This window comes from Triturus cristatus, chromosome 3_2, assembly GCF_964204655.1.
Source record: "Triturus cristatus chromosome 3_2, aTriCri1.1, whole genome shotgun sequence".
Taxonomy (NCBI): Eukaryota; Metazoa; Chordata; class Amphibia; order Caudata; family Salamandridae; genus Triturus; species Triturus cristatus.
In genome coordinates this window covers 1,163,149,882-1,163,164,513 of record NC_140584.1, presented here as the reverse complement: position 1 = coordinate 1,163,164,513, position 14,632 = coordinate 1,163,149,882, and the positions used below count along the sequence as shown (strand labels likewise).

Sequence of the window (14,632 nt, the reverse complement as noted above, 5' to 3'; positions counted from 1 at the left end):
CTTGCCCATGCAGTGAGCGTGAAAGAGGTCAGAGATATGTTTTTTTTCCCCAACACATATGAATATTAAAAAGAGACTCTCACATGACACGGTCTTGGAGGTACATCATTTCATTGGCCATAATTGGCCACCATTTACTCCTAACCTCATGTTACAAACCTGTAAACGCCCAGATTTCCTAACAATATTGACAGATATCAACTTGGTATGCAGGACATAAGTCCTATAGAGAGAAGTTTGGGGACAAACCAAGTTAGGCAGTATGCAAGTGAAGTCATGGGGCGTGACATCACAGTGTGTGACATCACTGCATGTGACATCGCACGTGGCATCACAGGCAGTGGCATCACAACCCATGACCTCACAGAAAGTGACATAACAAGAAATGACATCAGATCTGAAGACCTGACACATATGTTTAGTAGGTCTATAATGAGCCCATTTGAGTGCGTTAGGAGATTTAACAAGTGAGATCTTGCGGCGGGGATGTGCCAAAAAAGTGGCGCAAAATCTGGTCCTCAACTTATACATTATTTTTTTTTTAACTCTGCCATAAAGAAATTGGCAACAGGGAGAAACGTGGCATTCAATCTGTTCTGCTTAATCGTTTAAAAAGTCTGCATTTTGAAATATCTTCTGGGGTTAAGGCACCTGCTGCAGAGATCTTTGTGTATGAAATAAATCTTAGGGAAAAATAATAATGGTAAGATCACTCTGGAGGTTAACATATTTGCTGGGGAGATCTGGGTTTTGTCTCGTCCCTGTTTTGAAGCAAAGTAGCATTAAGAGTTACTATGTCTCCTGCAAAGCACATTATGTAATACACATTTAAGAGATTGTTACTTTATATAAATGGGGGAGTGGGTTACTGCTTTTAGCACAGTTTATTTTGTTACTTGCAGTCCATAAATTGTAATCCTTCTAAGATATCACAGTGAGCTATGAAGGACATCTGACTCCTACACCTTGTAATCCACACTGTCATATGTAACACATCTTGTACATTGATTTACACACTTATGAATTATTGTTGTTGTATAATGTGTACGTGTGATGTAAAGGGCTCTGAAGCCCTGCATTGGGATGAATAGCACTATAGCGCTATAAAGAAAATGAAACAAAATAGTGGTGTTTAAATTGTTCTTTGTGCAAATACTGGGACAGTGGAACGCATGTGACATTCTTACAGCGCACGCGTAGCTCTCATATACAGGGACTGAACAACGTCTAAAGCACGCCTCTCTGAAGAACTTGTGAAGTCATAACAAGCCTTTGTTTCCTTCCATTGCATTTAAGTGTGGGCTCCCGATAGCTCCCAGCCAAGATATTCCAATGGAAGGAGTCCTGATGGCCCCTCAACTTGGGTCCTTGTAATGGCCCAGCTGGACTCTCGTAAGCCCCTCCCCGCGCTTGCACGTCACTGCTCGGAACAGAAGCAGACAACGTGCAGGCCCTGCTGAATGTGTCTCGGTATTTGAAAATTACACCGGGACAGGTTTACAATATTTCTGTGGGGTCCAACCTCTTGGCAGGGTAGACGTGAGAGCTAAACCGAACTTTCCATTGCACTCAGGGCAGATTATTAGCTGAACTCTACAGAGAGCAGCTGAAAATACCTTCCCTTCTGGAGACAAAGATAGTTCTTAATACATATCTATCTATCCATCTATCCATCTATCCATCTATCCATCTATCCATCCAGCCATCCGTCCATCCGTCCATCCGTCTATCCGTCTATCCGTCTATCCGTCTATCTATCTATCCATCCATCCGTCCATCCGTCCATCCGTCTATCCGTCTATCCGTCTATCCGTCTATCCGTCTATCTGTCTATCTATCATCTATCTATCATCTATCTGTCTGTCTATCTGTCTATCTATCTTTCTATCTGTCTATCTGTCTATCTGTCTATCTGTCTATCTATCTATCTATCTATCTATCTATCTATCTGTCTATCTGTCTATCTGTCTATCTGTCTGTCTATCTATCTATCTATCTATCTATCTATCTGTCTATCTGTCTATCTGTCTATCTGTCTATCTGTCTGTCTATCTATCTATCTATCTATCTATCTATCTATCTGTCTATCTATCTATCTATAATTTGTTTCTGTCTGTAGCACTTCTTAACAGGCATGGATGGTGTTGCTATAAATAACCAGATCTAATAAGAGCAGCTTACAATGTTACTGACTTCGTAGAGGTGAAAGGATGGTTGGAACTGGCAGGAGTCAGACCTGTGAGTTGCAGAGAGTGGCTGGCACGCTACCTTTTCATAGCATGCTGAGTGGCATGGCTCTGCACAGAGTCATTGAGATAGATCATTCGACCCGTGCACAGTTTTTAACCAAAATATTACATATGTATTTTACACAAATACTGTATTTTGTTTTGACTGAGAAGAGAGCGACAGAGAAAGAGGGGAGGGGAATATCTGTGTGTATATATATATATAATATATATATATATATATATATATATATATATATATATATATATATATATATATATATATATATATATATTGGTTCCAGTTTTCAAAGTAAAGCGCGCTCTCAGTTAGGGTATATGTACGATCTTTATTCCGAGTCCGTTACGTGTTTCGAGAGTGAACTCTCTTGATCACACATATATATAAGGCAACTGTGTAATATGGTCCAATATTGACATCATGGGGGTCTGGTAACTTCATAAACCACAAGTCCAATTTCTTTGTAATTGGTGCCATCAGCACCCCGAGATGGCATTTAAGACCACATTGCACTTTACATTTTCGCAGTAGTTGACTTGAGAACGCTGTTTTCATAAAAGGGCAACTAACAATGGACACTGCTTGGACTATGACTGGTTAGGTTTACCTTTTAAAAATAACTTGATAAAACAATGGACAATGGTGAGAGCCAGTGAATGTATGTGATTCTGTAGCATTTACCGCAGAACTATGTATTTATCACATTTGCGACATCATTTGGCACGAAAAAAATGTGTTTGTAACTCAAATGTATTAAAATTATGCCACTAAAATATATGGCCCATAATGTGCCTTTTTTTTTATTTATTTTTTTACATCATTTAGATAACCTTGCTCCATAATCCTATTGGCCCTGACAGTGGTCAAGCTCTGCGACAGGTTTGGGGCGATCATTATGATGAAGAAACCCATCTTTCACAGGAAATCGTGAAATATTTCCCTGTTTTCTGTGAAACATGTTTGTGCGATTATATATCAAAATATGTATTATAGTGCATTTAATTTACCAAAACGTAATTTAGTTAGTCAACAGTAACACGTTTTTATTAATATGCATGTTTTATTATGTCTTTTTGACGTCTCATGATTAACCTTCCCTCCTCATATTCGGGACATCCGTCCTAGCAGCCCCCCCCCCTCCCTTCCATCTCACTCTCTCCCCCCCCCTCCCTTCCATCTCACTCTCCCCCCCCCCGCCTCTGCCGTCCTCTCTCTCTCTCTCTCTCTCTCTTGCTTTTCTCTTCACTCCTCCCATCCCCTCTCTCACGCACACATTTACCCATCCCCTCTCCCTCCCTCCTCTCTCTCTCTCCGCCCCTCCCCCTCCCCCATTACTATACAGGCTTCATTTCCAAGCACCCCCCGCTGTGACCCTAAAACGAACCGGGCATGAAGCCGTCCAGCTATAGATTTAGGGTGGGGAGATCAATCAGGAACCCCAAAACGGCAACATGGGAAAAAGCACAAACACGGGTTTCTCAAAACAGATCCCCAGAAAAGCGTCAAGAAAATATCATAACATGATACGTCAGGCAGTAAAGATGAAGGGGGGAATGTAGCACTAAACACTGGTAACGACTCACTTCACACATAGCCTAGGTTACTATTTTAAGAGGCGTGTTTTAATCGAGCAATTTCTCATTTGTATTCAATGTGTGCTTTTATGGTTTTCGTGCAAGAAACCGAATGAAGATTAATTGATTGATTGAGTGACTCAGTGTCACTTCTTTTATCGACCTCAGGCGGATGAAGGGCTGAGTAAACTCTTAACCCTCTGACCTGCGGGTGCAGACACGTTTCTACAGTTAGTTTGCTGTCCACCGGATGTGTAATGGCCTTTGCTGCAGTAGGACCACTGGGGATGTGCGGCAAGAGAGGACGAGATTATGAGGCTAGAAAAGACAAATTCTGCAGCAAGAAAAGTTCTTTCGGAGGCATCAGCCTGGCATGCAGATGTTTCACCAAGACGCTACAGCCTGACCTGGCATTTCATTGGACATCCTGACATTGCACTACCTGCCCCGGCTCTACGGACCTTTCAGGGGCCCCAGCCTGACGTGGCGCTGGCTGCCGCGGCTCTACGGACCTTTCAGGGGCCCCAGCCTGACGTGGCGCTACCTGCCCCGGCTCTACGGACCTTTCAGGGGCCCCAGCCTGACGTGGGGCTACCTGCCCCGGCTCTACGGACCTTTCAGGGGCCCCAGCCTGGCGTGGCGCTGGCTGCCCCGGCTCTGCGGGCCTTTCAGAGGCGCCAGCCTGACGTGGCGCTACCTGCCCCGGCTCTGCGGGCCTTTCAGAGGCCCCAGCCTGACGTGGCGCTACCTGCCCCGGCTCTACGGACCTTTCAGGAGCCCCAGCCTGACGGGGCGCTACCTGCCCTGGCTCTGCGGGCCTTTCAGGGGGCCCAGCCTGACGTGGCGCTACCTGCCACAGACCTTTCAGGGCAGCAGCCCGACGTGGCGCCGACTTCTCAGCGCTACATATCCTTTCCGAGCCGCCTGCCTGGCATGGGACTGGCAGAGCACTGTGCGTCGATCGGAACCTTTGGGAGTCCCCGGCCTAACATGAGACTGACTCCAACCCAGTTCTCCCGACCTTTCGGAATGAACGGATCTTCGCGAGCTTTACCAGCCCTCCGCCAGACTGATACGAGACTGACTGTACCCCACACCGAACCCCTTTCAGAGGCACCGGCCTGAAATGGCGCTGACACATCTGTAGCCCAGACACCTTTCGGGCGCACTGGCCTGCCATGGCGCAGCTCTCTCCCAGCACTGCGGGCCGTCCGGGCACACTGGCCCGCAGAAGTGTCACATCTGTGTTATCACCCACGCCAGTAGTGCTCGTTTTATAGTATTCAGCAGGATGAACGGCTGAGCCGGCCACCCCAGGGGTGGCGCCAGCAGCAGACGTCTGCCTAGAAATGCTTCACTATCCGATTCCCCCCCACCCCCCATACTGCACTTCGTGAGTACCCTGACAAGGAACGCTGGGTGGGCAATGTGCCACTCTGGCAACCAGCCCAGTGTGCTGATTCGATTGGCCTCAGAAGGATGAATGGCTGAATCCAGCAAGGCACAGGACTGCTTGTGCCCCCGCTGTGCCAAGGTCTCGGATGTCATATGCCCCAGTTAGTAAGCAGGGCCACTGAAAATATGGGATTGTGCGGCTGTGGCGTGTTTGTAGATTTGCTGCATTTGCCACACAATCCATCGGCTGCTGCATAATCTGCAGATTTCAACAACAACAAAATCTATCACAAACAATCCAAAAGTTACTGTAAATGCAGCGACACGTCACACTGTTGCCGCAAAATGGAAGGCCCGATGCAAAGGTTGACTGTCACCTTTCTGTTGGTTCTTGCTGCATCGGAGTGTCATGTCAAACTGGTACTAATGAGGTGCAAACAATACCAAGGCAGTGTAAAAATGACAAAATAATGAAGTAATACTTTCACAAAATCTGCCGCATTCAGCCGCATAATTTACGAACATCTGCTGCATAATTTTTGCCTCTCCCCTACCACATATTGCCAGTGGCCCTGGTTATAAGTGACTAATAATGCGCAGCCCTGCTTGCCTTGTAGAGACGCCAGACGTACACGTTACTGACTACCCAGCCCTACTGTCCCTCCTGATGCAGGAAGTTCATACGTGACAGACCCAACCCCAGCCTTACCGGCCTTTCTGTGTCCCCAGATTTAAATGTGGCCTGATCGACCCCAGTCCCACTGGCCTTAACGAGGCGCTGGAATTACATATGACTGACTCTACCCCAACCCCACAGGCCCGCAGCCAGGGTTTACCTTGTTGATGAAGGAGACGAACTGGTTGTTGAGGCCTTTAATCTGCTCCTTCTCCATGGAGCGGATCTGGTGCAGCTGGGGGTCGATCTCCAGGGTGGGCATGGAGGAGAGCAGGAAGCCGGGGGTGGCCCGGGTGAGCCCCGGCCCGTTCCTGGCCAGGGTCAAGGCGCTGGTGGACCTCTGGAGCCCGGGCTGGTAGCCCATCCCCCCGCCGCTGGACCAGGGGCGGCTGGACAGGGACAGCGACCCCTGGGAGCTGCTGCTGAAGCCGCGCCCGTCCCCATAGCGGCTGCCGTACAGACTCATCGCAGGCGCGGGGTGGGCCGGGGCCCTGTCAGGCGGGCTGGGAGCTCTTCAAAGTGAGGGGCACAGGGAGTCGTGGGGCTCCTAGAAGTGGAGCACTGGGCGCTGTGGGGCGAACTGCTCGGAGTACCACCTGGGGGTGCGGGTACCAGCTAAAAGCTCCTCAGTGGGGGGCACCTGCCAGGTGTGGTAGAACGTCCTCAGAGTGGGGGCCTCTGCCAAGGGTGGTAGCAGGGCTGCGGGGTGGGGGAACCTGCCAGGTGCGGGTGAAGCTCCTCAGACAAGACGTCTCTCAGGAGTAGAGATGGCAGAGCAGCTCCAACTGCTGGACTGCTGCAGGTGGGGGCGTAATAAGAGAGGGGGGCCAGCCCTGGATCCTCGGGGCGTGCCAGGGTACACCTGCAGCCAGCACCCGTCCAGTCAGGTAGTACCAGGACAGGCTCACCTGGGCAGATCTGCATAGGCCGCGCCCCTGGAGGAGTGTATGGAATACTCATCTTGTGGCACCCGCCCCCCCCCCCCCCCCCCCCTCTGTGAGTCAGGCCCGTGCTCGCGCACCTCTGAAGGGGTCCTCACCTCAGGCATGAACAAGGATACCATGATGGATTGGAGGGGATTTGTGAGGGGCGGAAGACAGGAACGAGAGGTGACGGGAAGGGAGGGTGTGGAAGGGCGAACGAGGAAGGAAAGAGGCACTGGAGGTGGGGGAGGAGAGGAGTGGAGGAAGGAGAAATGGAGCAAAAGAAAGAGGGTGAGTGGAGGGATGTCTGGTGAAGCTAACAGAAAGAACAGAAGTATTCAAAGAGAGGGAGGAAGGAAGAGAAATACAATATAGTAGAAGGAAGGGAGAGAAAGAAGGGGAAAGGGAAGGAAGAGGGGGACACGAAGGAACGGAAGGAAAAGGGACAGAGGAAGGAAATGGAAGAAGCGGGGCAGAAGATGAAACGTGGGGGAATGAAGAAAGGAGGTAGCTAAGGAGAGAATGATGAAAACGAGAAGTGGGGGAAGAGAGAAGGACTGCTGGGCAGAGAAGAGAAAAGTATTAGCGAAAGAGAGTCAAGACGCCAGAGAGATAGGGACACAATATAGAAAGTGAAAAGCGATCGAGAAAAAATCAGAAAGGGCGAAGGAAGCGACAAGGGTCAGCGCCTCCCTGAGAGCCATGCCAGTGGTTACCGTTGCCCCGGAGCCCTCCACCCACCCCCCTACCCCACACCAACACACACACTCGCCTCAGCTCAAGTGCACAGCAAGAACCCGCCCGACAGGAGGTTCCCTCTCCTGGAAAACAAAGGTATTGTGTTCCACGGACAATGCCTGGACGTCCCCTCCCGGAAACCAGAGCCCCGGAAAGTGCCTTTTACTAGGCTAGCGCCCACGGCTAGCGCCAACACCTCACATGTATCCGCTTTCCCAACAAGAGGCTCTTTGTCGGTGAACATGCTGCTGGCTAATGCGCCTGCTGGGGTGATCCATGTATAACATGCACTTCACGTGTTCTACTCACACAGGGGCTTGTGCTAGGCTGGACGGATGCACGGGAGGGATCGTGGCTCAGGTTAGCGGCTTGAACGCTAGGGGAGGTTGTGCGGGATGTAAAGGAGCGGGTCGAAGGCTCGTGAGATGCAGTGCATGTGCATGGGAGCGTTTTTAGCTCAGGGTAGCGCCTCGAAGTCTCTGGGCAGTCTGTACCGGTGCTCGGTATGTGACGTGCATGGGGTGGTCAAGCCCAACCAATATGCATTATTCAGTGGCATGGGTGAAGCCGTACAGGTGCATGAGGGTGGAGACAGAAATGCCCGGCTCCTGATTGGGCGGTGGCTCTCACTCATGGCGATGGTAGCTCACCTGGGTGCCGCCTCCCCTCATATAGCGCTGGAGGTACCAGAGGAGACAGATCTGCTCAGAGTCTTACAGACGCCCCGGAGATGTCTTACCAGGTGTCCGTGCGGCAGAAGCCGCGCTCCAGCTCCTCGAGTCTGTATGGCGCTCCCGGGGAGCTACGCATCTCCACCTCCCGCTTAAGTTCTCTCCGGGCCAACATGGACGCCGCCCTGCCCGGGCTCCGGGTGGGGATGGACTCGCTGCTGTCTGCCAATAATCACCAGGAGGCCATGCAGGGTCTGAACGAGCGGCTGGCCGGATATGTGGAGAGGGTGAGGGGCTTGGAGGCGGCCAACCGCCGTCTGGAGGAAGAGATCCAGGACATCTCAGCCAACCGGAGCAGCCCCGCCCAGCGGGACTGGGAGCCGTACGAGAGCCCGCTGGGGGAGCTACGCAAACAGGTCAGATCTGTGTGCTGTCATAGCGCCTCGGTGCCGCAAGCAGGTCAGACCTGTGTGCTGTCATAGCGCCTCGGTGCCGCAAGCAGGTCAGACCTGTGGTGCTGTCATAGCGCCTCGGTGCCGCAAGCAGGTCACACCTGTGGTGCTGTCATAGCGCCTCGGTGCAGCAAGCAGGTCAGATCTGTGTGCTGTCATAGCGCCGCGATGCCACAAGCAGTTCAGATCTGTGTGCTGTCATAGCGCTGCGGTACCAGGCGGGGAGATGTGTTGGGTTCATCCAAGATCACAGGCTGCTAGAGGCAGATCTCAGCCCAAGATCACACGGAGTGCAGTTAAGATAGAAATGAGTCTACACGGTGGGAGTCACAGACACTCAAGGTCGCACACTGCCAGACCAAGATCAAATGTAGTGTGTTAGCTGCACAGACACTAAGGTCACAGCTTTGTCAGCTTCACTGATACTATCTATAAGCTGCTGCTGCAGAGAGCTCATATCAGAGTCCCAGCTGTACATATTCCAAGAAACAGAGGTACAAACACCAACATCACAGAGTGTTGGAGCAAAACTGACGAATATCACACTTGGCGTCAGCTACATAGAAAACACAAGGGCACTCAGACTGAGGGTCACAAACGCCTAGATCACCCACTGCCAGACGAAGACCACGTACAGATACCAAGATCACACATACTGTCATCAGCATAGGCTCATAGCGTCAGCTGCACAGAATTCAAGATCAGGCACGTATAACGCGCATGCATACCACAAACAAACAGAAACAATTTACACCAAGATCACACAGGGACTGAGCACACTGTTAAAGATTAGACATGGTGGCGGATTCACAGACACCAGACCAGGATCACACATGGTGTCAGAGTCTCATATAGTATCTGTTACACCACTGAGTAAAACTAGGCTCACCCTGGGTCATTGCTGGAGGAGACCCACGCAGCGCTTAGCGCTGGACTGGGCTGGGGAGAGGTCCCGTGTTCATCCAAGATCATACACTGTCAGACGAAGATCACACAGTGTCAGAGCCACAGACACCAAGATCACGCATAGGGTCATCCACAGTCAATTGTGCTGCGACAACCTCCAGAGAGGGTGAGGGGGCGAGGGGGGAGGGGGTGCTGCCGTTAAGGTTAGCGATTGTGAAACGTGTGATGGACAAAGAGCGAGTGAAGCAGTTCAGCGTGGTGGGAGCGGCGCGTGCCCCGTGGGGGGCCCGATGTGGAGCATTCTATCCCGAATATACAAGTGCCGCGTGGCGCGGGAGGGGCGCTGCCATCTACAAAGGCGAGCAAACGATAACGTCTGGAGATCGGGGCTCAGCACATATTTTTCCTTTGCTCCTCGCACAACCAAAGAGCCTGGATTGTTTGATCTTATTACACGCTTTGTTTCCATCAACCCAGAATTACAAAAATCCCTTATTTGTACTTTCATTGCTGCTGCTATATTTTGAAACCTGTATAGATTTCATTTTAAATTTACAAATGTTGTTGCATGGTAGAAAACATTTCCCACCCGCAGTCTTTCCCCTTTCACCCCCTGCACCCCACCAAGATTTTCACTTGGTTCAGATTACAAAAGTACACGCAACACGTAACAATCGAAATGTAAGGGCACATGTATTGCTCAGTCTCGTCCTGCAAGGTTATTTTGGGGGTGTCGCAGCACACTTACTTGCACCCCGACTTCCAGGACTCATGGGTACAGTCAGGGCTTTAAGTGGGATGACAAAACTGTGGGGTCTCTCAAAGGGGTGTGGTCAATGTAATTAAGGCCGTGGCTTAAAAACACGAAAGCTAAAAATCTGTGTTTAGCACAGTGTGTCGCCCGACTTGGATTTTGCAGTTCCTGTCATTGCGTCCAGAAATATGATACAACAAGTCACATCATACATACAAGTCAGGATTATTGGCTTTGTCAATGGTTGTTAGTTGTATAAGATAAATAAGCAGCAACTATGGCTTGTATATACTATTGAAAAAGCTTCCACTTAAGGCCCTGGTGACACAACGACAATGTTGCTGCTCCTGAGTTTCAAAAAGAGAATGGAAATACAGAGAGAAAATTACTCTCTAAAGGATTTCCCTTCCCCTACAACGCTCACCACGCGCACATCGAGGTGCCTGCTGTCACTACAGCCTGGAAAAAAAAACGGACCGCCTGTGGCAGGGCACAAAACAGAGCCCGATAGAGGCCCGTTTCGAGGCCCCCTTAAAAAACAAACTACCGGTGCTCAGCACCGGTGAATCCCGGCCCACTTAAAGCCCTGGGTACAGTGCAATAAACAAACGCAGCTGCCATCAGCTGCGTTGATAGCAAGATCAAACAACGTGTCAATATCAAGTACGCAACACCTTGTTAATTTCCGATACCGGTGGAAACTCCTATTTTACACCTCCCCACCACGCCCACGTCTGTTTTCTGTGAATCCAGGCCTCATGTCACAGGCACCTGCACAGCCAGCGCCGTGCCCGCCCCACCTTGTGCACACAGCCGAGCTGAAAGAAAGGCCGAGGTTTCGCGTGATTTCTGCCCTGGGCGGGTTGGTGTCTTTGCAGGGGTTTCACAGGCAGCCTTGCACCTGACGTCTCTCTGGCTGCAGCCCAGCGGGGCATGCGCCTGCTGCTGTCTGGTTCCAGGCTCGTGCTTGGCGTGGCAGCTGTTGATGATGTTTGCTTGGCGCGGTTTTTGTTCAGGTTCATCCCGGCTTCCAGACAGTGGCTTCCTTGAGATCGACGCGGCAGCGCAGGAGCCATTTAAATACAAAGGAGTTAGAAGGAAACAGGAACTAGGGCGCCATCTCTCGGTCGTGGAAGGGATATAGAGGTAAAGCCCCCATGAAAGGGGGGCGTAGGCCCATGATGCGAAGCAGGGGCACAGTAAATGACAAATCTGTGTGCCCATTGGAAGCTGCCGAGAGGGGGCGCCTCTGAGAAGGAAGGGACACCCCCCTCTGTACACAGGAGGACTGTGCCTCGTGACGCCCTCGGTAGCCATGACCCTGGCAGCTGAATGTGGAAGTTATTTATTTTAGTTAGAACGGCTACCTCCACTGTTCATCCATCCAGTTACACATGTAACAGCTCCCCCCCCCCCCCCCCGTCACCAGGGCCGCCTAGCCCTGCAGCTGCCAGCGCCCGGGGCCCCCGGGGCCCGCAGTCTCCCTGCTTCAGGCTTATCGCCCTTTACTGGGGTAGCTGGGTATACATGAACGAAGAGGCCCGTAGGCATATGTAGGGGCTGGGGTAATAGGCAGGGGCGGAAGTTCTAAGGTTTAGGTAAGCTTAGAGGTCCTGGGGTAGAGGTAGGACTAGTGACACTGGAGTGTAAGCAAGAATAAGTAGGGTTCAGCCAGTGCTTAATTTGTAAAATAGTATGTGCCGGGGCAAAATCGCGTTACCAGCGCTGTCGAACGTGGGGCTGACATTTATGTCAGCAAAGGTTCCCTGTCACTTTATTTTACTCTTGCAGGATCAGTTTCACCCCTGCTTTCTTCATTCGTCCCTGTTTACCAGTCTTTCTCTATCCCCTTCTTTACACCTTTTAAGCCTGTCTCTATCATTCTGTCCCAGTCCCCAAAAATGAATGCTGGTGGCGACCACCTGCAACAACCGTCTCAAATTAAGCTCGGGGAAATGAGAGTCCAGAGGACAGTGTGGGCCTTTACTCTGTCTCTTCCTGCTTTGCTGCTTTTTCAAAAGGAAGCCGCCCTCGGTATAACCACAATCACCATTTATGCAATGAAAGCGCCCACGTATTGTTAATTTGTTACTAGAGCTAAACTGGACATTACTTAGAGAAAGACAGTGCTGTTTAAATCATGACTGGGTGATGTTTTTGGTTATAGGTCGTCTGGAAGGAGGGAGCCTGCAGGGTAAGAAACAGAGTAAGAGCTGCGAGAATTTGGAGACAGCGATTCAGGGTACAGAACTTGTACAACAAGGCTGCCTTTTCTGGTGTTTTTACACAACGTTGAGTTATGTAGTAGGCCTCACCCTGCAATGCTCAGATTAACAACCCCAATGCATAGACTTCTGATTCAGCATCTACAATCCATAGACGTCAATTCCCCAAAATGTTAGGAGCAGCAGAAGTGACATCACGTGCTCTATGAGCTATGACCCGCCCACAATGATATTAGAAGAAATGACATTACAGAACATCAGGCCCGGTGCACTACAGGAACTGATGTTATACACCCCTTTATTTTGATGATACCCAGAAAGTAACACTACTGAAGCAAAAAAAACTAAAATGCAAAAAGTGCAAAATTAAATGTGATACCCGTACTAAAAAGATTGCTAAACTAAATATGCCTATTACAAACACCAAGCGTGCACTAATTAGGTCGCTGCCATGATATGTCAGCGATACATCAGTCACAGACTGACTACTGCAACAGTCTTTATGTTAATATGCATTTACAACATCAAAATAGGCTGCAGGTTATTCAAAATGCTGCTGCCAGACTGTTGACGCGGACCCCCAGGACTGTGTCACTCAAAGGAGAACTAAAGAGCTGCATTGGCTCCTTATTCATTTGAGAGCACAATTTAAGGCCTTGTGTATAGTGTTTAGAGCCTTGAATGGGACAGGTCCTGAGTTCCTAAAAAATAAGTTTTTCTGGTACATTCCTTGTAGAACTCTTAGATCTACTGAGGCTAAGCTAGTGAAAACACCTTGCTTTAAAAAAGTAAATTGGGGAGGCAGAAGTTTTGTAAACAGTGCGTCTAAAATCTGGAACAAACTCCCTTTTATGTTAAGAAACTCCTCGGATATCAATTTTTTTAGGAAGAATCTTAAAACATGGTTCTTTTCTCAGTTCTAGTTCCTTGTTATCGTTAGGTTATCAGTGCTTAGCGCCAGGATACCGTAAGATAATCGTGCGCTCTATAAGTTATAATAACATAACATAACATAATAGATCCAAGGGGCAACCAACCATGTGGCAGTCATGCTAAGCCTAACAACAGCTTCAAATGCCAGCCACATGCCCCAGCCCAAATACAATTGAAAGAGTCCCTCAGGCACACATTAGTAATAATATAGCCGGTCTCATTGCACACCTTTCGGATCCCAAACAGAGCATCGCAAGAGCAGCCGCAATGAAGGCTTCCCTCAACACACAAACAGGGAACAACACCAAGGCTTCTGAACAGGACTGGCTCGCTGTCCACCCGGAGTATAAGATAGTTCATCCCACAAGTTTCTGCTTTCAACCCATAAGTGTATAAATAATAGCAGTAAAGTGCTTCAAATTTATATTTTCAGTAATTCTCGGATTACAAAAAAGCATGTACGCTTTTTTCCCATGATGCAGTTGCTAATCTGTGTAGCTGGAAGATGAAAACTCACATAGATGCATAATAAGCAAATATAAATGATTACTCTGCTTGCATGTTCTTTTGAAATGTAATTGGGTAAGACAAAATTAAACGTATCAGTCCACCAGCATAAGCAACATTGTTCCACAGACACTGTGCAGGCTAGGCCCTGTACCTGTGGAATATTCAGAAGTGAGTTGTAGGGAGCCTTTTCGAGCAGAACTCACAGCACCCGTGAGTTTTGTCTCCCAAGAATACACATATGACCCATGGTTTCCCGTTTATACTACCTTGCGGTGTGCGTTACCAAGTAAAATATCTGGGTCTCGCATCATTTCGTGTGCCGAAAATCTGGAGAATACTGAAAGAATTCTCCTCGCCCTCCATTCTACAGGGCCCAGTACACTGTACAGCAAAAACGTAGTATATTCACAAGCCACGTGATGACGATTCATTTACCTTGGAGCGCCAGGATTATTTGGAGCCCAAAGAGGCTCCTTTTTATAAAAAAAATTAGCGTTTTAAATTTTTTCTGCATTTTGTCTAATGCACAGCCCCAGGCCTTTAACCCCAGCTCCTTCGCCATGGTGACGACCCTTGAGTAATATCAACTCATCTTTTACTGTAGTACTTACCGATAGATGCATGG

The 14,632-nt window shown here is 49.4% G+C and overlaps 2 protein-coding genes across 3 annotated transcripts in view; one reads left to right on the top strand and one right to left on the bottom strand.

The window, feature by feature from the left end:
• The window catches only part of LOC146859339 (keratin, type II cytoskeletal 8-like), a 69,706-nt gene extending 63,024 nt beyond the window's left edge, over positions 1–6,682 (bottom strand). Inside the window, exon 1 of the mRNA XM_085650015.1 lies at positions 6,056–6,682. Coding sequence (XP_085506141.1) covers positions 6,056–6,361 — 306 coding nt within the window. The 5' untranslated portion in view covers positions 6,362–6,682. The remainder of the gene's footprint in view (positions 1–6,055) is intronic.
• A 1,473-nt stretch (positions 6,683–8,155) lies between these two features.
• Positions 8,156–14,632, top strand: part of LOC146859338 (keratin, type I cytoskeletal 18-like) — a 65,685-nt gene continuing 59,208 nt past the window's right edge. Inside the window, exon 1 of one of the 2 annotated variants that reach the window (XM_085650017.1) lies at positions 8,156–8,643. In XM_085650017.1, the coding sequence (XP_085506143.1) occupies positions 8,287–8,643 (357 nt within the window). In that variant the 5' untranslated portion in view covers positions 8,156–8,286. The remainder of the gene's footprint in view (positions 8,644–14,632) is intronic. The other variant, XM_085650016.1, reaches the window with a different exon arrangement.